Raw genomic sequence first — 25827 nt, forward strand, 5'->3', positions numbered from 1 at the left:
GAAACTAGATGAGAACAGCAAGGATTTTTTTTGGAGGGGGTATTATAGTTAAAATCTTGTGTGTGAGAGAGTCTCTCTCTCTCTCTCTCTCTCTCTCTCTCTCTCTCTCTCTCTCTGTGTGTGTGTGTGTGTGTGTGTGTGTGTGTTTGTGCGCACACACACGTATGGGTGGGTATCCAAATGAACTTTTCCTCCTTAATTCATTCAGTCTAGCTCACGTCACAGCCATATGGTGTCCCATGGTGGTTACAATTCCTGTTGGTGGGATTTAGAATTGTCATAGACACACACACATGAGAAATTGCTATTCCTGGAAGCCTCCATGTGTTGTGTTTGCAACTATTAGCTACTGTACTTTAACTCATTTAACTCAAAGCGCTTTTCGCAGGGCATAAAGGAAACAACCTTATACTGGTTTTCTCTTAGAAAAGATCCACTGACAGGGTGCTGCAAGACTGCAATATATTGTTTTGACACAGAAAATGAGTTAACATTTTCAAAGGGATTTTTTTTAAAAAAGGATCCCAAATGCAATTTTGCCTACTTGTTTGCTTAATGTTATTACAGGACACAGACCCAGATAATTCTCTTTGTGTGTACACACACACATGCACACTTGCACACAACTGTTAAGCTTATTTTACTTTGCTGTCAACAGTGCATGGATTCTGCAGGTTACAAATGAAACTTTGCAACAGCAAGAGTGAATTTGAGATCTTGAACTACCAAAAAAAGTTGTCCATAGAAAGAATGAAGATTTGTTTCTAAAACAAATTGCCCCATGCAGATATTATTATATTTGTTTCTTTTTTCATTTATACTTTAATAATAGATTATAATTATGGTATGTAATCAGGACAAACGTTTTCAGAGAAATATAATGCTTAATTTCTTATGATCTGGGGATGAGAAAGTATGTTAGCAATGTACAATTTGTAAGCTTTGTGGGAACATCACATTTCTTGGGTTTTGTGGATGCAATGTTTCTTTCCTAAATATCAGCTATATATTCTGACACCCAAAGCAAACATCTGTGTTGAGGATCCCTTTCTCTGAAATGTTCATCCGCCTCCTACTTGAGAAGCCAACTTCTCAACCCGTTGCATGCTAAATTCATAAGTGATTTGTGCCACAGATATTAACCTCAAAACACAACCTTTTGAATCCTTCTGGTATATTAATGTCTGGTTTTGGTAGATGGAAACTGTGTGTCTTTCTAACTGTCTCAGGGTGATTGAGATTGTTACTCAGGATCTAGTTTCCCATGGAGAAGAATACATGTATTGCTATCCAGTGGCCAGCCAGGAGCCACTGGATTCTTTAGGATTCAAAAGATTTTATTAAGAAAGTTAATAGAGAAAGATATACCAATCCACATCCCTTCAGATAGTCTACTTGGAGTCAGCAAATATGCAGCACCATCCTAAGATGTTTGGTCTACACCAGGGGTAGGCAACCTTGGCTCTTTTATGACTCGTGGACTTCAACTCCCAGAATTCCTGAGTCAGCGGAATTCTTGGAGTTGAAGTCCACGAGTCATAAAAGAGCCGAGGTTGCCTACCCCTGGTCTAGACCAATATTCAAACTATCCTGGGGGTTTCACCATCTCTTTATACCAGAAAGGAACAGAGAGTATAAACAATAACACTTGGTGATACATGTCATCAAGGACTTGATCATATCATTAGACATTGGAACCTCAGTCAAGGATATGTTTAGGGAAGACTGGGTCCCTATTAGATGGCAACTGGGCATGGTTGATGACCTATTTGATTAATAACCTAGGAATCTAGATAAGTGACACTTTGCTAAAAGTATGTTTATCAGGTTTTATGCTTTGAATCCTTAGCAGGTGCACACCTCTCCTTTAGATTAGGGAGCTGGTGTTGTCCTCTTTATCTTAATTATTGAAGTAGGATTACAGATAATAGACAAGCGTGATTAGCAATAGAATGATGCAACCTCTGCAAGGCTTGCTAAGGAATTTCTTCTAAGCACAGATGTGTAGGAAGGTGCACTACAAAGCTTGCTAAATTACACAGAGATTGCCACAGCTGGCTAAGTAACCCTTTCTACACAAGTACTTCCCACATACAAACACACACACACGCACACACTACTTTCTTACAAATCTTTGGTGATGCTAAAGCAATAGAACAGCAATATGTCTCAACAAAAGTGTGTGCTGTGTTAATGACTTAATAGTTTGCCAGGCTGTAAGGGTTGTAGGCAAAAATATGCTGCGTTTAAAGTAATGTAAACTTATGTATATTTTGCCCAACCACAAATGCTTCAGTGGCCAACATAACTTTTAAAACTTTTGATGCCATTTTTCAGGTGCTATTTAGTCTTTGCACGTTTTAAAATCTCTTGCCATTTAATTGGAATGACAGGGGAAATAAGAAGTGTGTACTGTACTTCAGAAAGCTAGCTCCTCTAGGTCAGGAGTGTCAAACTGCCGGCCCACGGGCCAGATGCGTCACACAGAAGCCATGCCCAGGCCCAGCTCCGGCAAGGTGAAAAAAGTCATAATATGTTGTGACACATTTTTTTTTAATTTTAATTCCATTTATATCCCGCCCTTCTCCGAAGACTCAGGGCGGCTTACAAGCTTAGCAGTAGCCTTCATTCTATGTATATGCCTGCTTATTAGGGCTTTCACACACACACCCAAGCGGCATTATTACAAAGTCAGCTTAATTGCCCCCAACAATCTGGGTACTCATTTTACCTACCTGGGAAGGATGGAAGGCTGAGTCAACCTTGAGCCTGGTGGGATGCGAACCTGCACTAATTGCAGGCAGCTGGTGTTACTTAAGGAGGCATTAACCCACTGCTCCATGTGACGCGGCTAGTTTGACACCCCTGCTCTAGGTGAAATGTTGAAGGCCATTTTCCCCCCCCCAAAGTTTCCTCTCACCCGCTCTCGTGCTAAGTTCTTTGGCCTTGAACACATCTCTCTCCTTCACTTGTGCAGGGCCATCTACTGCTCCAGTCTTCAGTTTCATGGAAAATCTCAAGTGGAACATCTTGCTTATTGCCTTGGACCAAAGACATATGTTTCTTCTTGAGTTGTTCAGGGATGGCTGAGTCACCTCTTCAATTCAGATCTTTTCTATACCAAAGCAACATGCTAAATCTTCTATGTATGTACAGGAGAGCAAACATGCAGCAGCTGTGCTGTTTAGAAAGATATTGCCTAAGGAAAATATATAAACAAAGAAATTAGTTTATTGTTTTAGTCTTAATTGGGTAGTCCAAAGTCCAGACACTTTGCAGCTTAGGCTGTGTGATAGTGACTACCTTTTTGCAGACTCTGAAGCAGTCTTCAGATTTATTTGTAAAAATAATGACGGTGGGATATAAAAAAAAAATCCGATATTAAGAATTCCAGTTTGCTCCTTATACATCCATCTTTCAGCCTCCAAGGAATTTCCATGTTATTCTTCCACTCAATAACTCTGTAAGGAAAGTTGAAAGAATGAATGATGAAATGCCTCCAGAAAGTTATATAGACAAATGAAGAGCCACCAGTTCCAGTCTGACGTTGTAAACATAAAGTTTAAAGCGTCCTAATTGATTTCATCTTCTGGTGGCTTCAGAGATAGTTTTTTGCAAACGTCTAGGCAATACTGCAGAAGCGGCTTGTCATTGCCTTGGGAAGTTTTTTTGATTTCTCAAGTCTAGCCTACAACCTTTGTGTTCATGGAAGTCTCCTACCTGTGTACTGTTTTAGCCTGAGCACGCTTAGCTTCTGAGCCCTTATGAAATCATCTAGATCAAGATGTCCAACCTTGGCAACTTTAAGACTTGTGGACTTCAACTCCCAGAATTTCCAAGCTCGGCATTTCTCATGCTGGCTGGAGAATTCTGGGAGTGGAGGTCCACAAGTCTTAAAGTTACCGAGGTTGGACATCCCTGATATTTGAGACGGATACTTCCCGTGTCAATATTGTAATTCTTACTGTGTGCATTCCTTCAATAAACGCTGGGCTGGCTGCCAAAATCAACTGTGGAATAAAATCCATAAAAGGATCATATGATGCTTAGCATCTTTTCCTGTCCGGCATTTTCAGTTTGCAAATTGCGACTTCGTTTTTAATTAACTTTTAAATAAGTAACTCTCCCTGCATTGAAATAAAACAGTGAAGCTTTATTTGGTATGTTTCAGGTTTACAACAGCCAGGGGTCAAGTGGTTCTTCTGGAAAAGCCTTTAAGGTCCATCTGCAGCTATGGGACACAGCTGGGCAAGAGAGGTAATGTGCAAGAACTTAAAAGTCCAATGCAGAAATAATTGGAAGGGGAAACATTTCTCTATTAGAATCTGTCATTTCAACTCAGGCAGGTTTTCAAGACAGAGATTTTTTTTTATTATCATTTTTGACATCATATTACTGTTTACAAGGAAGCTTAAGAGCTAGTTCTTAATTTGGATTATTTGGCATTTTGAATAAAAAAATGATTTGAAGCAGTTTGGAATGTCGCATTTCAGGGGAACAATTGCTAAAAGTCACAGAACACTGAGGGTAGTGTCTGAAGTTTTCACACACGCACACAAACCCACACACACAATCAAGTTCTCTGCTTGAAGGTGTGTGAGCCATACTCCCAGAATTTCTTTGTCCCTGGGTGGGATAAAATCTCCTGTGGCTGTTCCTGCCCATCTTTTTGGTACTCAAAGGGAAATTTATAACACAAATCCCCATTGGAATGGAACAGATCATAAGAGAAAATAAAATCATCCCCGGGGTTGCCTTGTAACCTGAAGGAAGATTTGTGCTTGGAACAGTCATTCTGGATAAGGATTGATGATCCCTGTAAAGACAATATTAAAACTTTGCCTCGTCATTTATCTGTTTGCTTGCAGCACTTTTAAAAACTTCAGCAATGAAATGTTTACCTAATACCCATTGTTTTCTTTTTTTTTCCTTACAGCTCATGTTGTATATTGATCCTTTCACTCCTTTTCTCCTGACAGATTCAGAAGTCTCACCACAGCATTTTTCAGAGATGCCATGGGCTTCTTGCTAATGTTTGATCTCACCAGTCAACAGAGCTTCTTAAATGTCAGAAACTGGATGAGTAAGTGGAAAAAGCATCTGCCTCCCTTATAGCCTTAAGCTCTTTTAGCTTCAGCGGCATTGAATCTGCCACCTTTAATGCAACATCAGCCCCCATAGAGAGTGGAATTATGTCAGCTACTCCTGATACGATTAAACACTCGGCAACTAAAGACACACAGGTACCTTAGAAGCGAGGTGCGCTCCCCTCTGAAGATGGCCTGTAAAGGTTGCTGGATCGTTCTTTGTCTTGGCCACTGGCTGCAAGACACCTTTTATGGAAGCTTTAGGAAACCAGTGGACTTTCACTTTGACCTGACAAAGTTGTTTTTCCACTCCAGCACTGCCCCCTCCTTGAAGCCTACAGCAGGGCTTTTCAACCTTTTCACCCATTGTACCACTTTTAGGATATGGCAACATCCGAGTACCACCAGTCGCCTAGCAAGGTGTCAAAAACCTGAGGACCAAAAAAAAAGGAAAAAAGTGATGAAATACAGATAGTCCTCCACTTGCAACAGTTCGCTTAGTGACTGTTTGAAGTTACAATGGCACTGAAAAAAGTGCCCCCCAAGCCACAGCCGAGCAAGACACCTGCCTGCCCGGCAGCGCTCTTCTTCCTGTCCGAGGTTTTCATTGTTGTGAGCATTTCTGTTAAGGATTGACAGCGGGGGTGGGGTGGGGGGTGTTTGGTTTTTATTCCCCCGGTCTGCTGGGTGGTTGCAGAAGGTTTTGGACACCTCACATGACCCTGGGACTCTGTGACCGTCATAAATATGAATCAGTTGCCAAACATCTCAATGTACATCACAAGACCCTGGAGATGCTGCAACATTACAGCTGATTGGCGCTTCTTCTGGGCTCAGTAGACACACCGGGATCAGCACTGAGCCTGGCACTGATCCTGGCGCTTCCGCTGAGCCCTGACAGCCCTGCAGCTCCAGCCATCTCTTGCTCAGCCTTGTGCGGTGCTGCCACCGGTTCAGCTCATTCCCCTCCCCCGCTACCACTTTTCTAGGATGGTCGCGTACCACCTGCCAGGTGCCAATGTACCACAGGTGGTACCCGTACCACTGGTTGAAAAGCCCTGGCCTACAGCATCACCACCATATCATGTTTCTGCAAAACGCTGAACCCTGCCCAAGCTAGTTTAAATCTTACTAAAAGAAGGTATATGAATTGCTTGAAATTTATGGGAGTAACGGGTAGTCCTCGACTTAACAACCATAATTGAGCCCAGAATTATAGTCATGAGTTGTGGTAGTCATTATTGAATTGCTATGTGATGGCACCCAATTTTACAGCCTTTTTTGTGGCAGTTGCTAAGCCAAAATGGCAGTCATTAGGTGAACGCCATGGTCACTAAAGCACACCTGTTCTACTCAATGGGCGGTGTTTTTTATTTTTTGCTGGAAACTAGAAGTAAATGCCAGAAACTAGCAAAACCCACCAAAAATTGAGGTCATGTGACTGCAAGATGCTGCAAACATCTGTAAATGCAAGTTGGTTGCCAAATGACCAAAATGTGATAATGTGACTGGGTTGGGGCACCGCTAACCGAACTCCAGAACCAGGTCATACGTAGCTCAGGGAAAGTCCATCATAGCTTTAAATGGTCACTAAGCAACACCGGTTGTTAATCGAGGACTACCTGCTTTATTCCTGTTGCAGCTGTGATGCGGAGAAGAAAAGCAGTGCTCGTTGGCATTTACAGATTTATTATCTCGATGTTAATTTGATTTATTGGGTGGCACAATGTATTCTGGACAATAAGACACCAACCATCCTATTTCTACTGTATCATAAGACTTTTTTAAATGTAAAAATAGGTAGTGAATTTGCCCATATTTCATCTATCAGCCTGGAGCAACACAACTGGAAGAAACCAGGTTAGGAAAGGCTGAGAGTAACTATGATTTCTGCTCCTCTGTTTCAAGGCAACATTTCTGTACTCCTTACCAAGTTTCTACGTTTTCTTTCTTTAGGTCAGTTGCAAGCAAATGCTTATTGCGAGAACCCTGACATAGTATTAATTGGAAATAAAGCTGACCTATCAGATCAGAGGGAGGTCAATGAAAGACAAGCAAAAGAACTTGCAGACAAATACGGGTAAGTCAAACAAACTTGCTGTCCTCTCAGCTAACTCGGGAGGCATTGATGTACTCCTCTTGAGTGACGCCGAAGGACACAATGAAATAGCCAAGACATTTGGTTTCCAAGGAAGAAAACCAAGTGTAATGTTTATTTCCCACCACCACCCCGCCATTGACATCAATGATTCTTAAAGTAATCTCTGAATGGATAAGTACTAATGATAATAAGAATTTCTTTTTGTCAGAGGGGGAAGAGGGATGAGTTCAGCAGAATTGATGGCCTTTCAGAAAGTGACTTGATATTCTTATTGTTGAAGTCCTTTTGCTTTGGAGAACTAAATGCAAGCTCTCCTTTGAAGAACAACCGGTAGGGTTATTGCTATAACTGGCCTCTCTTGAAATATCTTACAATACTTCTGATGTTTCCCTGTCATAGCATCCCATACTTTGAAACAAGTGCAGCGACTGGCCAAAATGTGGACAAAGCCGTGGAGACACTCTTGGACTTAATAATGAAACGAATGGAACAGTGTGTTGACAAGTCTCAGCTCTCTGACACAGCCAATGGTGGGAGTTCGGGAAAACTGGTGTCGTCCAAATCTGAAGAGAAGAAATGTGCGTGTTGACTTGGCCATTCAGGTTGAAGGAAAGGAATGAGAAGTCAGAAAGTAACAGAATGACCAAATGCTCAGTTCAACCTGGAACTCCACGGACCAAATGAGACTGCTGTTGTTGTCTTAAGCAAGCCTGATTTTGTTTTTCAATGCTGAGAAATCATGCTTCTGCATTCAAACAGGTGTTAACCATCTTCATAGAAAATCCAGACGCTCTTTTCTGCTTCATACAATAGGCGAGTAAATAGAGAAAATAGCTGCTTTGGGGAGAGGATAATTGAAATGTTAGGAGACACCTTTACAATAAAACAAGGGGTTGTCTTTGTTGGCCTGGGCCATCATTTGCCATCTCTTTGCCTTCTATTATGATGGACATGATATGTTTGCTAAACAGATGATGAAAAAACACCCCAAAGAATATATCGTGTGGCTCATTGTAAAGCATCTTTATGTTTTTGAATACCAAAAATGTTAATAATTGTTTCATTCAGTTGGCTATTCTCATAAGGCGAGATCTGATTAAAACTCCAATGTAGTCATTAGGCGGCATTGGAGGTTGGTGGACTGTAGAAAGAAGATGTCCATACAACGTAGCACAGTGTTGGGAAAGGTATAAACCACGAGGTTTGCTCAAAGCTGAAAAGTGCTATCTGCCTTGAAATACTTGGCCAAGTATTTCATTGGTGACACAGAGTGATATTCCAATGGGATCCCCTTTCATTACGAGGTAGTATGTATTTATTAAGTTCCATGTGGATACAGTTAACATTTCTTATTTGTTCTAATGTTCTAATTAACACATACTGTATATACACACAAGATTATTCGTGCTTTTACTTTACGAGCAGAGCACCTCCTAAACATGAAGCTATGTTCAATGTTGATCTGGAATATTAGCTGTCCAAAGCAGTGTCTTGATTCAATATGTAATGCCTTTCTTTTACTTCCACCACTTAAGATGAGAAAAACAGGAACAAAGAAGAGGAAGTTTCAGTAATAATTTTGTTACAGTAGAAGTAGTGTTAAGTGAAGGATGTGTACACTTTAGAGCCAAGCACAATAGGATGATGGTATCATAATGGTGATGATGAGCCAAATGCACGTCTTTGCAACAAAAACAGACATTGTCTTTCTACTATGCACCATTTCTCTGTGATGCCATTCTGGTTTAAAAGGTCTGTTTTTGCAACTCAGCCATTCCAAAATTGTCTGCAATTCCCTGCCACCATTTTCTAAGCTAGAGAGTACATTTCACCCGGTTCTTCAGGTTACCAATCCAAAGCAAAAGAATTGTTTGTAATATTTATCACAATGGTCTGCATCAGTCTCTCAGTAATTAAACATATATCTCTGTTTGCAAAATGTGAGCACATTTCCCAGAAAGAGAAATAATGCCGAAGAATATATTCATGGTGATATCTGGATTTTCATTTTTATTCCAATACGGTAATACCTTCAGTACACTTTTAGATGTTTACTGCTTTTTGTAAGTCTGCAGAACTCATTTTCAGAAATGGGAAATTACAAAATCCCAGAAGTGTCTTCACTTTTTGCTAGTGTTAATTGCTCACCACTTATATTGGGAAATACTAATGTTTTTTTTCTATGAAATCTGGAGTGTATTTACTTGGGTTCAGAATGCTTTGCTGGAAATCAAGGGCTGGGGAATACACTTAAGCAGTGTTTCCTAACCCTGGCAACTTTAAGACAGGTGAACTTCAACTTCCAGAATTCCTGAACAAGTATTTAAATTAACAATTATTAAGTGCTGGCTGGGGAATTTTGGGACTTGAAGTGCACCCATGTTAAAGTTACCAAGGTTGAGAATCATTGCACTTAACTAAGTGTAAAAGAATAAGAGATTCTTTGTGCATTAAAGTATATCTCCTTTTCTATATGGCCTTGCACTGTGAGGAATAAATATTTCATCTCTTTTTCCTGCATTTCTGCCATTTTATAACTTTTAGCTTTCCAATGGAAGAAGAGATTGGACCTATATATCCTTAATATTCCCAGCTGTTATTACTGATTCAGGGCTCTCTGTTGCAGAGCAGTAAACAGGATTATCTGGTGCAAAATTTGGGCATATGACTGATCTAGTGAGGAATCCCAGCTGACAGTGAAAGTTGTCATTCAGAACTTTTTTACATTCAGTTTGACAGTTTTGGATCTTCTGATATTATAAATCTGATCTAGAGGCCCTAATATATTACAGTTGTATTCCAATCTCTCACACTAACATACATATATTTTGTTGCTTACTAACTGGAGTAGCAACTTAAGAACTTGAAGCCACTCCTAAGGCACAATTATTCTCGGGCATCAATTTGTTTCAATCATGCTGGGTTACCTACTAGCATTCCTATTAGTTCTGCCCATGCCTCTGTCTCAGCATAAATACCCACGAGTGAATGTTTTATGCATGCATGTTGAAGTTTGATATTGTGTACACAAAATATTCCCCAGCATTAAGTAAGGCAAAATAGCTGTTGGTTTTGTAGCTGTCATTATGGACACCTAAACTCCTGCATGCATAAAATGTAGATGTTTATAGGGAACATTTATCAGGACAGTTTTTAATCCATAATAACACTTGCTTTGACTTCCCAGATTGGCATTATATCATCTTATTAATAGCCTTTGAAACTGGCTTGATGCAACTAAAAACTTGCCAAGATGGCAATATTGGAATCCATCTTGCATTTTCAATATAAACTCAAATTCCACATCACATCAATAATTCTTTCATTATCTTTCTTTTATGGCCCTATTTCATCAGGGACATCAGGATATGACTGATATTAAATATATTGATGTAGGTTGTGTTGCCATTATAGTTCGTAACTAGCGGCTCGCCAAAATAATCCTACTTATAATTGAATATGTGATTAAAGTTCACCTGCAGTTCATTGACGAACAATTGTAATGGCAACATGTTATGCTAGTTTTCCAAGGCTTCCTTTTGATCCTTTTGAGACATGGTATGAAATTCCCTCTTCTGACCTGGTTTCATGAATATTTGAATCAACATATTGGATGTTGTGTTTGTATGATTGATAGACCCATGGCTTTTCACTTCTTATATATGCCCCTTTATCCAAAAGTACTCAGCTGTAATGAGCCAAGTTCTCAAGTGCTTCTGTTGTGCTTCTGACCATCTACATCAGGGGTCTTCAAACTTGGCCCGTCTTATGACTTGTGGACTTCAGCTCCCAAAGTTCCTCAGCTAGTGTGCCTGGCTGAGGAATTCTGGGAGTTGAAGTCCACAAGTCAGAAAAGGGCCAAGTTTGAAGATCCCTGATCTACATAATCCAAGCACACTAAGCCAACCATGTTTTCATAAACCATATATAATTGTTGAGGGGGGAAAAAACTAGAGAACTGCTACTTCCATGTAACCATTTTTGCCTGCTTTTATTGACAACCATTGGCATTAGATTACAGCAGCAAAAACTGCACACCAGCTTGATTTCTGTGAAAGGATCTTGTTTGCTTTGTTAAAGCCTCTGAAGAGCAAAGCTGTTGCCTGATGAAATGCACATGATGTCCCTAATGATTACTGTCAATGGGATAAATCAGTATAAATTTAAGAGAAGGTTGTTGTCCCTGTCACTGAAAATATGTTCCTGTATTTGCCCAGCAGCCTTTTAACGAAGTCTTCTACCAAGACTTACAGAGTGTTCAAACTAGTCATTTTGCTGCTGTTTTGTTATGAAAATCTACCTTCCCCAATACAGTAGGTGTTCTGTAGTCTGGTATTACATGAAGTGACCACTGAAACTATTTGGCCTTGGTGGTTTCTTTCTCCAGTCCAACTGAGGCAGAGTTGGATGGTGTCCGTCATGGTCAACTTTCTAGATACGCTCTTGAAGCTCAAGGTTAGTAATCTGGAGGAGTTTGTGTACCATTGATTAACATGGCTGTCCTCCGACAATATCCTCAAGGCTTGTAAGGAATTCTGTCATGTTTTCCTTTCTCTAAAATAAGTGCATGATAGCAGCTCTTCTAAAGGTCAAATGCATCATAATCTGAGTCACATGGTTATGGCTTCTTACAAAGGGGATTAATTGGGGGGGGAAAGAAAAGTTATCACAAATTTACAATCATATGGTATTCTCGGAAGGGGTGAAGTCCTGCAGTCTGTCTAGGCCGTCTGGTTAAATATTTAGTTGTTCTTATCAATAGTCCCCCTCAACTCATACCATTTAACACAAATTCATTGGGATATTTCTTAAGAAACATGGCCCCCTCTTCTTACACTTAAAAAGGCCCTCCCTGAAGCTCTTCTAAACTCGATTCCACCCCAACTTTTAAATCAAGAGGCTTCTTGAATCTTAAATCTTCTCCAACTGCCATTGCTCTACCACCATGGTGGGATTTTCAGTGTATATATCTGTATAATTCAAGGTACTTTATGTATTTCGCACGAATATATTTATTGAAATTATTCTTTTCAGATTTTGATTCAACACTAAGAGCCTCATGACTGATCAGTTGCTTCCCCCCCCCTTTACTTTGTTTTGCTTTTAGTGTGCCCTTAAGTTAGATAACTCTGAGCATGTTTTCTGTTGGTCTTTGAGACGGTTCTGTAGAAATTAAAGATTTACATTCTTTAGGCTAGGTGTTTGAATTATCTCTCTCTAGATGGACTGCACTGCCAGCATAGCAGCCTTAGTCATTAACCGTGTTGTATTACTACTACTATGCTGTTGCTTTTCAGTGATATATAAACATGTATTTATGTGTGTGAGCGTGTGTGTGAGTACACACATATACATACATACATACTATCAGACTGTAGCCATTGGTGTCTGGGTTTATACAATATGGCTAAGGAATGTAATTCTGTAGTTCAGTAATTCTGCACTGTTCTTTTGAAATTAAAAACTATTCATTTTTAAAGCAGTTGTGGATTGTGGTCTTGAACAGCAAACATGATCTAATGTGTCTGAGAATGGTGAAAGTGTGCAGATGTCACACTAAGTCATAATGTTTCTTACTTCATTCTGGCTTTGCACATGTGAATTCACATGCTATAGTTACAACCATGTAGGAACTCATCTGTGATATTTTCAAAAATGGCTTAAGAAATCATGGCTTCGGTGTAGGAACTCATCTAGACAAAAAGGATGAAATTGGAATACATTATTCACCATAGTCCCAGTATTTTTTTTAAAAAAATATTAACCTCATGCCCTCCAGATGTTAAGAATACAATTCCTTGAATTACCAACGATTATGAACCAAAGGTTGGGGGAGTTCATTTGAAAGAGATTATACCCAACCTCTGCAGGATCTGGGTTTTATTTCACTCTTCAGTTGTACATTTTTATCTGCTTTTTTGTCATATAAGACTGCTGGAACTTTTTGGAAATAACATTATCTAGTCCCTATTTCAAGATAGTCAAAAAACATGATTATTTTATGGGTTTGTATCAACAGCATTGCTTTCATTGCATTGGCTTGAATTATTTTATTCTGCTATTTTGCTTTCATGATTAAACTGGACAATGTCTAAATCAGGGGTGTCCAATCTTGGCAACTTTAAGATCTCCTAGACTCCCACACTATCTGGGGAAATCTGGGTGTTGAATCCACAAGTCTTAAAAGTTGCCAAGATTGGATACCTCTGGTCTAGATGAATCTATTTTTCAATCTTTTATCAACTATACAGGAACAAAGAGAGGGATGGCTGCAGGTCCTAACAAATGCATCTGGGGAAAAGTTTAGGAAGATTGATAGAACAGGTCCCAGCTAGGTAGGAGAATGAGCAGGTGGCTTCATCCAAAGTGAGAATAAGGCCTGTATTTCTCTTTACTTTGCCAGGTATTTCCTTTATACCCATCTGGAAAGAAAAAATACGGAATTTAAAATCCTACTCCTCAGTTAAGGGTATAACTTTTATAATGGTCTAAAGTTGGTTTTGAAGGAGGACATTGCAGAACCAAAACGGGCAATGTGTATCTCCAAGAGCTCCTGAATGAAAGACAGGATATTGATTTTACACATACGTAAATACACACATGCATACCTACATTTATAAATTTTCTCAACTTACAGAGCTGTAGGAAAAAATGGAAGGCAGGAACAGCCTGCCTTCTACCTCCAGCTTCTGTATGAAAAGCGGGCTATGAACATATAAATAAATACAGGTAGTGCTCAAGTTACAACCGTAATTGAGCCTAGCACAAAAAAGTTGCAAGTTGTGATGGTCGTAAAGTGGGTCAGCACATGGCCTGACCCAATTTTACGACAATTTTTGTGGTGGTTAAGCAAACACAGCAGTCATAAATGTGGCAGTCATTAAGTGAACCCACTTTCTGGGAAAATCATCATAAACTGCAATCACAAGTTATAAATAGCTTTTTGTAGGGCCATTATAACTTCACATGGTCAATAAGTGACAGCTCATAAGTCTGAATACCGCCCGTAATTCCAGTACAGTATATGCTTTTTACTTTCCAAATGCAGCTTTAGTAAGAGTCAAGCAGGTTCGCATCCCACCAGGCTCAAGGTTGACTCAGCCTTCCATCCTTCCGAGGTAGGTAAAATGAGGACCCAGATTGTTGGGGGCAATAAGCTGACTTTGTAATAATGCCGCTGGGGTGTGTGTGAAAGCCCTAATAAGCAGGCATATACATAGAATGAAGGCTACTGCTAAGCTTGTAAGCCATCCTGAGTCTTCGGAGAAGGGCGGGATATAAATGGAATTAAAATAAAATAAAATAAAATAAAATCTAATGCTACAATTTGCCCTAATAGTGATCTCTGGGAACAGCTCAGCAACTACCATGTCGGCACTACTAAATAAATCATGTGGAAAGATGTAAGGGAATGTCCTTTAGGTTTTCATAATGATAAAAGATGCCCAAGGTTCAAATGATCAACATTTATTTAACATTTGGAGCACGTGCATCCTCTTTCTAGTATTTTTGGTTTCTGAAAGCATTGGGGGATATTTGAAAGCTGCATAATTTGGATAGGTTAGATTTCAGATTGGAAGAATACGAAAGTGGAAATCGCAAAAATTGAAGCATCAGATCTTCTACATTATGAGAGCATTATCCATTTGTAAGAGATAACAGTGTCTGAATAGGATACAGTAAAGCAGATTTTTTTTTTCAACCAGAAATATAGTACTCAGAAATTTTACAAATATGTTTAAATCTTTTCCTGGCTCTTTTCTATTAATGCTTGGAATAGAATGAATAATATACTGTTGGGTTAAATGGCAGAAAAAAGGGAACGGACCGAGGCTGTGCTTTAGGGAGAAATGGAAGCAACAGCCTGCAAAGCAGAAGAGGACATCACAGGTATTTCTCAATGAAGTGTCTGTATTTACCAAAACATAATGCTCCATCAAGCCATTTTTGACTCCTAGTGACCACATAGATTAAAGATGACATATTTGCTGTTAAAAACTTGAAAACACTAGCTATTTTGGGATGAATGTCAACCTTTGGGATAACATGAAAGCCATTGTTTCCATTTGCTAGCTAAGATGTTCATGGTGATCTGGTCCCTTCAATACTTTGTCACTGGCCAGGCCCACCCATAATCCCAGCCCTGAAATTTAATCGGGAAAAAGATTTTCTGATTGCCCAAGTGTAGGGAGCAGGAAAGTGGAAAACACCCCAAAATAGGCACACATTTAAAGCAGAAAAACTAATGTAGCTGCACTCTGAAGGGAATAGCCTGTGCTCTGCGGTGAGCCCTGCCTTGGAAAACATGATGTTTTTGAGAAAGTGAAGAGGAAAAGTTAGACCAGGGGTAGGCAACCTTGGCTCTTTTATGACTCGTGAACTTCAACTCCCAGAATTCCTGAGCCAACATGGCTCAGCTGGGAAACCTCTCCCTTTCCCCTCAGCACGGCTGGCTCAGGAATTCTGGGAGTTGAAGTCCACCAGTCATAAAAGAGCCAAGGTTGCCTACCCCTGGGTTAGACTGAAGCAGAAAAGAGACGTTCATTGCATTCCTGAATCATTCCCAGGAATCCAGATAATCAAATCATGGTTCCTCTCATTATGCTGACAAGGTTCCCTTCAGCTAAATTCATAGTTCCATCCACAATATTCACTGGCTTACCTTATCGTCTTGTGGCTTAAATAATTGATTGAACATTATATCAGTTATTTATTTTGCTACAGTGCAAAAGATGATCCAGCCAGATTTAAGCATAAATCTCGCGGTAGACCAAGAAACAACCAACCTTACCTTTCATTATCATACTGGCCACTAGAGAGACCGTCCTTGAGATTTTTAGATGCCCTTCTTGTAATGTATTGGGCCTTTTACTTGAACTGTTTTCACGTGTCTTTGAATGCTGCTTGAGATTACTTAATCAGGGTGTCTGTGTAACGGTCGCTGGCTGCTCAGACATGCAGTCTCCAGAACGATCATTGGTTGGGTCTGGGGCGGGAATAGGTTCCTTCAAACCTATTGGCCGCCACCTAGTGGCCAACCATATAAGTAGCTGCGTAGAAGCCTCAGTTCTGTTCCTGTTCTACAATAAAGCAATGTTCCTGTTTGAACCCTCTCGTCTCGCCTCCTACTCGCAAGAAACCCACTACACAACACTTCTTATCCTGATAACTACACTACAGATCTTTCTTGATTTCGTGGCTTTTATATTGTCCATTTCCTCATTACGTTTTGACAGTCCTGGCAAGCTGCTCTTGAAATATAATCTAAGGAGGCTATAATCATTATAGATAAATAAATAATTTATTCATTTAATTATGGGGAAACTTGTTCTTGCCCTGTCATAAAACAGGGCTTAGCCAAATGTACAATCTGTTTTTATACAGGTATAACTGAAATAGATGTTCCTATTTTCTTGCCTCAGGCATACCGCTAGATGAACCTGCCTAGAAGAGGCTCTATGCAGAACACTTAGATTTTACCGATTCTAAATCATGGCATAATGATGGCTTCAGGACTGTGTGCTCTGTGCTTAGCTGCACTTCCCAGAGGTATTTTGCTTCCTTCAGAAATTATCATTTTTCATAACATTATAATTAGTTTGCCAGATTCAAAATCACTTAGGGGGTTAGAAATGCTGTAAAGCAGAGGTTTCCAAACTTTTGGGCACCAGGGACCAGTTCCGTAGAGAAAGGTTTTTCCGTGGACCGGAGGGTGTGTGGTTTTGTGTGCTGCCTGCATCTCACAGATAGGGCTTTGCTTGTTTGTGTGGACCAGTTGCTGGCACGCAGCGGCCTGGTACTGGTCCACGGACCAGGATTGGGGACCCCTGCTGTAAAGAGGTATCTCTGTTCAAGGTTTTGCTAAGGCTCACTTTACTTATTTGTTGTTAACTGCAAAGTCGTGTCCAACCCATCGCGACCCTATGGACAACGTTCCTCCAGGCCTTCCTGTCCTCTACCATCTTCTGGAGTCCATTTAAGCTCACGCCTACTGCTTCAGTGACTCCATCCAGCCACCTCATTCTCTGTCGTCCCCTTCTTCTCTTGCCCTCAATCTTTCCCAGCATTAGGCTCTTCTCCAGTGAGTCCTTCCTTCTCATTAGGTGGCCAAAGTATTTGAGTTTTAGCTTCAGGATCTGGCCTTCTAAAGAGCAGTCAGGGTTGATTTCCTCTAGGACTGACCAGTTTGATCACCTTGCAGTCCAAGGGACTCGCAGGAGTCTTCTCCAGCCCCATAGTTCAAAGGCCTCAATTCTTTGGCACTCAGCCTTTTTTACGGTCCAACTTTCACAGCCATACATTGCAACTGGGAAGACCATAGCCTTGACTATACGCACTTTACTTATAATTGCCCATAAAATATAATACTAAGAGCTGCAATTCAGTGTGATGAGAGATTTTTCTATTAGATTAATGCAATCTCCACATAAGTGCTGGTCCATCTTTCTCTCTCTTGTCTGGTATCCAAAATTAGGAAGAGAGAATTCTCAGAAAACTAATAGTCAGTTGTGGTTCAGCCATACCACATATTTGAGCTGTACACTGTATCTTTGATCCAGCTGCCTTAGTCCTCCAGAATATTTGTCAATGTAGATTCAGATGCATGTTATAGAACTTGCAGGGGGAAATTTGTCCTTATGGATTAATGAGTTCTGAAGCCAATGCATTTCCATCAGCTACAATGCTTCTAATGTGCCCATACATGACTAAAAATGGAATCTGTTTCTCCATACAATATGTCCCAGCTTCCTGGATGTCTTCTGTCACATCTGAATTTACTTCTTCCCTTAGAAGACCATCTTAAGATTCCATACATTAATTCAAAAGATAAATTTTGTTAGCTGATACCAAAGTTCCTTGTCCAGGTAAATCCAATGGAATGCATAGAAAAGTTATTCTGGAAAGAAATAACAATCCTTGTAATGGATCTGAGGAAGATTTAGACATCACAGGAATAGGTTACTTGCGTCGTCTGGATATCACAATGTACGGCAAGTTTTCATCAATCCTGGAACAAGATGAAGAAACATTTAATTGGGCAAGTACCATTTTGAAAAATCTAGTTTAGCTTGTGGAAATTAATCCTGTATTGATATTATTCAAAGAATCTGGAGGAAGGAGTTATTCAGAGATCCTAAGAACTGTGTTAGATCAACAGTTGTCAAATTCAGTTGACAAATGGTCCACAGCATTTAAGATACTTGCTTTATAAATATTAACTAGGAGCCACAGTGACAAGATCTATCTCTTGATCTAAATAAAGGGGGCAATAATTTGATTATTTTTTTAAAGTGAAAACCCAACCAGCCTATGTGGCAAAAATTTCTTAGAAATTCTAACATGTTCTGTTACTCCAGTTTTATATTTTTGTTAGGTTTTTTTTTCAGGTCAGCAATAAAGTAGATCTGAAGTTTAACTTGTCATGTAGATTCAAATTCATGACTATCATTTTCACTTAATAACTAAGTTCATGCATTACATTAAATTATGGTATATTTAACCATGGCTCACTGAATAAACAAATAACAATTGACTGGGTTCACACAACATATCAACTCCAAAATACCAACCAAAACAGGATTGTAGCTTAGCTCAAGTGAATCCAACCAATCATTTTTAAAACAATTATTTTTCCTGAACATTTTAAAAGGAAAATAGAGAAACAAAATCAGTAAGGAAGGAAGTAAGAAAAAAAATATGAAAAATGCTAAGTAAATAGATATGGGATTTACAAAAATGCAATAAACTGAACTCAAATTTTCAGAGTAATATCAACTTAGTTCTAGGTATTAGGATAATGTTTTGAAACTGCAGATCATTTTTAAAGTAAGTTAATAAGTAGATATTAATGGCAGTAATCAGAAGAAAATGAATCAAAGTTTAAAAACTACCATGCTCTTATTTTGTCAACTGAAAAAAGAGCCATGTTGGACAAATCATTCAATAGTTAAATGTTTAAAACTTTATGAGAAAAATTTTGGTGTGCTGTAAACCCATGAGCAGAATTACAGTCCAAAAATGGTTCCTATATGAGATTAAATTTTGTATAAATTTTGTTTTACAAATAGAAATGTTAGACTTCTAAGTACTTTCCCACAAAATTTTACAGAAAGAATTGTATGCGCTTTTCATTTAAAGGTACCGGTAGCTATTAATCTACTACACACAGAGAGATTCTGATAATATTCAATCAAAAGATGGCAGATTGAAAAGGGAATTCAACCTTTAGAAATTGTTTTCAAGTTATTTTGAAGCAGGAAATTAAAATAGGAAACATTTTGGAAAACTCAAACCACAAGGGGCATTTTTCAATATCATTAGCAAAGACTATGATTTGACTGATTGCCTGAATTAGCTAAAGACTGCCGAATTTGATATATCAGAATTCCCTGTAATTTGGTTCTGTGAACTAATTATTTTAATGAAAGTAGTGACCAAGTATTAGAAAGATTTCCCCCAGGATAAACTCATTTCTATAACTATAATGTATTTTCTGCATGCTGTAGCCCCACCTTCTGGAGAATATTTGCACATTGCAGAAATTTAGTCTGCTGGTTGATTCCCAGAGCAAAAACTTTGCCAGATATCTCACAGGAAAAACAATGAGCTATATAACCTGTCAACAACTCTATTATCCACTGTCTACTTCAGCTCCTGCAATTTTTCATACACAACATGTAGCACAAGTTCTGCTGCTGAAACCCAACAAACCTAACCAGGTCAGATCAGGTGGCTTCATTCCTATGTCACGCTAAGCTTGGATAGTTTTAACCTCAGTTAGAATTTACATGCTTTTGTGTGTTGTGGGAATCTAATATGGGTTGATTAGCTTATCATCCAGTTTATTCAATGAACCAGAAGATGAGTTACATCAGTAACCAAGTTTAAGATCATAGAGAAAAAGGGTGGTTGCATTCCACAGGCTATTATAATTAAGATATTACTAGTTAAGACTTAAAAGGGACGCGGTGGCTCAGTGGGTTAGGACGCTGAGCTTGTCGATCAGAAGGTCGGCAGTTTGGCGGGTCGAATCCCGAGTGCCGCGTAACAGAGTGAGCGCCTGTTACTCGTCCCAGCTTCTGCCCACCTAGCAGTTCGAAAGCACGTAAAAATGCAAGTAGAAAAATAGGGACCACTCCGGTGGGAAGGTAACAGCGTTCCGTGCGCCTTTGGCGTCTAGTCATGCCGGCCACATGACCACGGAGACGTCCTCGGACAAACGCTGGCTCTTCGGCTTTGAAACGGAGATGAGCACCGGCCCCTAGAGTCGGAAACGACTAGCACGCATGTGCGGGGGAACCTTTACCTTTACCTTTACCTAGTTAAGACTTTATCCTTTCCCAATCTAAACCCCTTCAAATGGGGTTACAATCTCCAGAATCCCCAATCAGATGGGAATTTGGGGAGTTGCAGTCCTGATACACCTGAACTGGACCATATGGAAAGAGACTTTTGCAGTTTCCCACTGTGTTAGTGGTGGCCACCAAATTGAAGCATTTCCAGGGGAAAAGTTCTCAGTTGTCCTCATTATATTGCATCCCTTAAAAAACACAGAAATTTCCAGGCATTTTTGGCAGAGTTGGGAGAAAAGAAAGAAGTCTTTAATCACTCAAATCAAAGAATTTTAACATTTCTAGAGATGTAATTGTTAAACCACCATAAAACAAGGAAAAGACATACCTTGTGCAAACAGCCTTGGAGATTTTTTGTTTTGATTGGCTCTTGTAGAATTCCACTTGATACCTCAGTTCATTGTTCTAGAAATTTAGAGTATATAAGTATATACATCATATAAAACTCAAATATTGTCACAGATAGATGCTTAGCTTTTTTTGGCCTGCGTGTCCTATAAAAGACCAACAAATTGCAACTAAATAAAAAGATGGAATAAATAGAAGTGCCTCTTAAATGCCATCACAGCACACACATAATTGGGTAGAGATAGCAATGCCTAAAATTGATCTTGTAAACTCCTAATACTGAGGATGCTGCAAAACCAAATGATTGAATCTGATTTGGATCTTACAACATTCACATATTCTATTGGAGCATTACAATATTAAGGCTTGCCATAATATTTAGGAAAGTTTATCAAAAATGCTGTGTCCTGAAATTGATCCATCCAGGTTTTTTGGGGGAAGGGGAAGAGTGAGTCAACATAATGGATAGAACAGATCTGAGTTTTCAAATAACAACAATAAAAACAATAAAAACAGAAGTGAAATGACTGTGGGAAAAGAAAGCAGTATCAATAGTAATAGGAGCACCACTTGAACAACATCGGCATTGACAAAAATCACCATCAGTCAATTGCGAAAGGCAGCTTTACTTGGAACAATGTCTATGGAAATTCTAACTCATCATGTCATGGTTGTCTCCAAGGGGCTTTTCCAAAAGGCAACTGGATTTTATTGGGGGGTTTTTCCTTGAAAATGTTTCACTTCTCATCCAAGAAGCTTCTTCAGCACAGAACTAAAGAAGTTTTTTTGGATGAGAAGTGAAACATTTTCAAGGAAAAAAACTGAAAAGTTCAGTTGCCTTTTGGAAAAGCATCTTTAGGACTTGACTTGGAACATCTTACTTCCTGCAACAAAACCATCAAATAAAAACATCTGCCTATCCCAGGTCCTTGGGAAGGACTTGATAGATAAATAAAAATGCCAAATCCAGTCTAAAAATCTGGTTAACAGTGTGCCAAACCATAATAGTAAGAATAATTACTTTACCTTTACTTGAAGCACTACTATCTGGTCTTTTAGGTTTTCTATTCTTTCATCCTGATATTTCAGTTCATTATTCAGCCCCTCAATCTAAAACAATGTGGAGTAATTATTTAGTAACAAAATTTCCTAGATACAATTTCAAAGTCCATGCCTTGAAAATCCATGAGATTATTTCACAGCAGAAGGCCCTCTGAATAACATTTCACATTGCCGGGATTATTAAAAAAAAATCTATACCTTTTACTCTGTTGCATTTCTTTACATTTTGTTCTTATTGTGATTTAAGAAGAAGAGCCTCTTCTCAAGTTAACACATCTGAAGATTTTTGAAGCCAGGGAAAGTTCATGCCCTTCTACCAATCAGATTTAAACATTTTACCAATGTCTGCAGAATGATGTACTATAGAATCATATCATTTACAATCAAAGGTATTTTCAGATTTATATAGAATTATGGGCAGTCTTCAGCATACAACCTTATGGAGCCTGCCATTACAGTTGTGATAGTAGTAAAACAAGTCCGTCTTGTGGCAGATCTGATTTTACAATGTTTTTTGTGGTGGTCATAAAATAAACCAATGGGTTCGCTTATGGCACCATTTTGCCAAAAACCAGAAGTGTAACTGGGGAATGCTGCAAAAGCTGTAAGTATGGCCATGTTCCTGAGCATCCTAAATTCGGTCACATGACTGAGGAGGAGACCATCAGAAGCTCAGATCCAGGTTGTAAGTCCTTTTTTGGGTCCATCATAACTTCGAACCCTAACCATTCATACATAAACAATAGGTTGCCTTGAATGCCTTACAGTAATATGGAAGTGGGCTTCATCCTGAGTCATGTTTGAACTTTGAACATACATGTATTAGATATTTACTTGCACTGCATTATTTGTTCAACATTACTACATTATTGCTTTAATCATTAATATCTGTATGCTGCCGGCAGTGAGGCAACAAATAAACTGAATAAATAAGCATTTGCTATGTAATTGCTTTTAAATCTTATTTTTTCAAGACTAAATAAATAATAAAATAATAACTGATGTTTATGTTCCACCTTTTCTCCTCAGCTCAAGGTGCTTTATATAAATCCCTTCATATTTTTTTTCCTCACAGAAAGAAGCTGTGTGAGAGAATAATTGGTCCAAAGTCACCTGAGGATCAAAAGCTTGACCACTACAAAACATTATTCTTCTAAAAAAAACACAGTTACATTCAGATTGGTATATATTATAATCTTTGCTAACATTTTTCACTTAGTTACTCCTTCGGGTGGTGTGTGTATGTGTCTGTTTGAGAAAAATAAATAAAATACACAAATGTGTAGTAATTAATTTTAGTATAGTATTATTATCCATATCTCCAGAGATATAAAAAATAAAACTTTTTACTTTAGTTTTAACATTCATAGTGTACTGCCTATGTATGATTAGAGAAATAACTCTTCTCTTTCATTCATGAGCTTTTCTGATTTTTATCTTCAAAAATGTCCCGTTTTGTCTGTTTTATACTTTTCTGTTTTTTGTTCAGTGATTAATTGGATAACTGCTTCTTTCAAACATTTACCTTAATATTATCTCAATATGCATCTCAAGTATTTGAGACAACTATACTAAATGATTGTTTTAATTAATGAGAGCACAACAGCAGAACCTATTGAAAAATTAGATTACCGTACATTAATCCTATATATAAGATATATAGAATATTTATAATATATACACACATACTCTCACACATACACATATTATATTTCAAAATAATTTGCAAATATAAATGCACAAGACTGCAGTACTTGAACAGATTTGCTCATGTTCAAATCAAAATAATAACAAAAGCCTGATTGAAGGGTTTTACTTGACTGCTGCCCAAATAAATGGAAGAATTAACAGAAAATTATGCCATGAAAATGAAGAAATGTATAACGGTTATAAACACCTCCCTTTTCAGTTCCCATTTTTTTGAGGGGAGGGGGTCTTCTGTAAACCTGCCAATCCCCCATGTTTCTCAGTCCTTCCTTCCCACACATACATGAAGATGATTTCACTATGTGGTGATCAGAACTCAGAGCTTTGCTCCTAGTATATTGAAATAAATTATTCAAACCTGGTGAATCAGATTGTGCAAATGTTGGTGCTGGGAATGGATCATACTATCCAGGTGAGTAATCTGCTCCTGAAGAACACACATCTCTGACTGAACTTTTACACAGCTGGAACAAATGAGAAAGAAAAATCTGCTAATGCATGCATTGGCAAAGCAATAAAGGAAGGAAAATGAAGAGTAATTTGGATAAAGCCATTGAGAAAATTTGCATAAACTTTATGGAAGATGGACACTTTCTTATTGACCAAATTGGCAAAAGATGATGAAATGTTCATATTAGTAGGAACTGATCAAGATCTCTTGTTCCAACAGAATTTAGATTTGGGGGTTTTGTTAACCTTTCTCTTTTCAATTTTATGAATGTGCCCTTAGAAGGTTGAAATGCTACTTAGCAATGACAAAAACCAGCAAACCAAATTTGGATGATCTGAGAGCAAATGGCACTCATCATGAAGACCATACTGGAACTATATGTTCTTCTGAAGATCTTCTCTAAGATGTCTGTTAAAAATCAATGAATAAACCATTACATGTCTTCATAACTGATTGTCAGTCCCAACGGTGATTTTTCAGAAGGCAACTGGACTTTCTTGTTTTTCTTTGAAGATGTTTTTCAAAGAAAAACAAGAAAGTCCAGTTGCCTCCTGAAAAAGCACCTTTGGGACAACCATGACCTGGATAGCTGAGAATCTCCATAGACATTTAGCGATGCACTTTGGGATGAACACCCTTCGAATGGTGCGGCAGTATGAACGGATTTCCAGAAAACATTGCAGACTACAGGAACAGGGCAGAAAACATCCTGCAGCCATAAGGCTCCACACACATTCGCAATACTCAGGTGATCCTGACGACATAGATAAACCTCCAAAAGGCCTCAATGACTCTCTAAATGCAAATGACCAGCTGTCTGCAAGGAATATAAATCCTTCCATTCCTCATCATCTGCTCAGAGCTGAAGAAGCTTCTTAGATAAGAAGTGAAATGTCTCCAAAGAAAAACAAGAAAGTCCAGTTGCCTCCTGAAAATGCACCTTTCAGATAACTATGACCTGGATGACGGAGAATCTCCATAGACAACTGACTATTGGCCAGCCAGATTTCTTTCCTCTTCCTTTATCTCACCAGTCACATCAGTCTTTTCTAGATAAGCATAGCTTCAGCCCTGCTGCTCCATTTAAGTTCTTAATTAAAAAGGTAAAGGTTCCCCCGTACATGTGTACTAGTCGTTTCCGACTCTAGGGGCCGGTGCTCATCTCCGTTTCAAAGCCAAAGAGCCAGCATTTGTCCAAGGACATCTCTGTGGTCATGTGGCCGGCATGACTAGATGCCAAAGGCGCACAGAACGCTGTTACCTTCCCACTGTAGTGGTCCCTATTTTTCTACTTGCATTTTTACGTGCTTTCGAACTGCTAGGTTGGCAGAAGCTGGGACGAGTAACAGGCGCTCACTCTGTTACGCGGCACTCGGGATTCGACCCGCCAAACTGCCGACCTTCTGATCGACAAGCTCAGCATCCTAACCCACTGAGCCACCGCGTCCCTTAGAAGTTCTTAATTGGCCATCAGTTAAGGTGATTGCATTAAGTGCAATTATTATGTGAAGTCTCTTTTGTGCTTCTTTTGTTCTCCAAAATCCTGAACCTGTATTTTATCTTCTAGTACTGTGCACCCTGATAGCCTCACTTTACAAATCAGCTCTTTTTTTAATTGGTAATTTGCTGGTCAATTTTGGTATAAAATGTGACATACCGTAATATGGTAACCAGCCACCAAGCATAGATGCCAGGATGAGTCTATCATTTGTTGTTGTT

The 25827-nt window shown here is 38.9% G+C and overlaps 2 protein-coding genes across 6 annotated transcripts in view; one reads left to right on the top strand and one right to left on the bottom strand.

Annotated features, from left to right (window-relative positions):
- The window catches only part of RAB27B (RAB27B, member RAS oncogene family), a 42894-nt gene extending 30235 nt beyond the window's left edge, over positions 1-12659 (top strand). For all 5 annotated transcript variants that reach the window (XM_081315684.1, XM_081315688.1, XM_081315685.1 and 2 more), the window contains 4 exons: positions 4172-4257; positions 4980-5083; positions 7044-7167; positions 7588-12659. In XM_081315684.1, coding sequence (XP_081171810.1) covers positions 4172-4257; positions 4980-5083; positions 7044-7167; positions 7588-7777 — 504 coding nt within the window. In that variant the 3' untranslated portion in view covers positions 7778-12659. The remainder of the gene's footprint in view (positions 1-4171; positions 4258-4979; positions 5084-7043; positions 7168-7587) is intronic.
- Positions 12660-17456: 4797 nt separating this feature from the next.
- Positions 17457-25827, bottom strand: part of CCDC68 (coiled-coil domain containing 68) — a 33468-nt gene continuing 25097 nt past the window's right edge. The window contains exons 7-10 of the mRNA XM_081315690.1: positions 24016-24121; positions 21915-21998; positions 20869-20945; positions 17457-18196 (exon numbers count right to left, since the gene is read on the bottom strand). Coding sequence (XP_081171816.1) covers positions 18148-18196; positions 20869-20945; positions 21915-21998; positions 24016-24121 — 316 coding nt within the window. The 3' untranslated portion in view covers positions 17457-18147. The remainder of the gene's footprint in view (positions 18197-20868; positions 20946-21914; positions 21999-24015; positions 24122-25827) is intronic.

Source organism: Vipera berus (genome assembly GCF_964194415.1).
Source record: "Vipera berus genome assembly, chromosome: 2".
NCBI lineage: Eukaryota > Metazoa > Chordata > Lepidosauria > Squamata > Viperidae > Vipera > Vipera berus.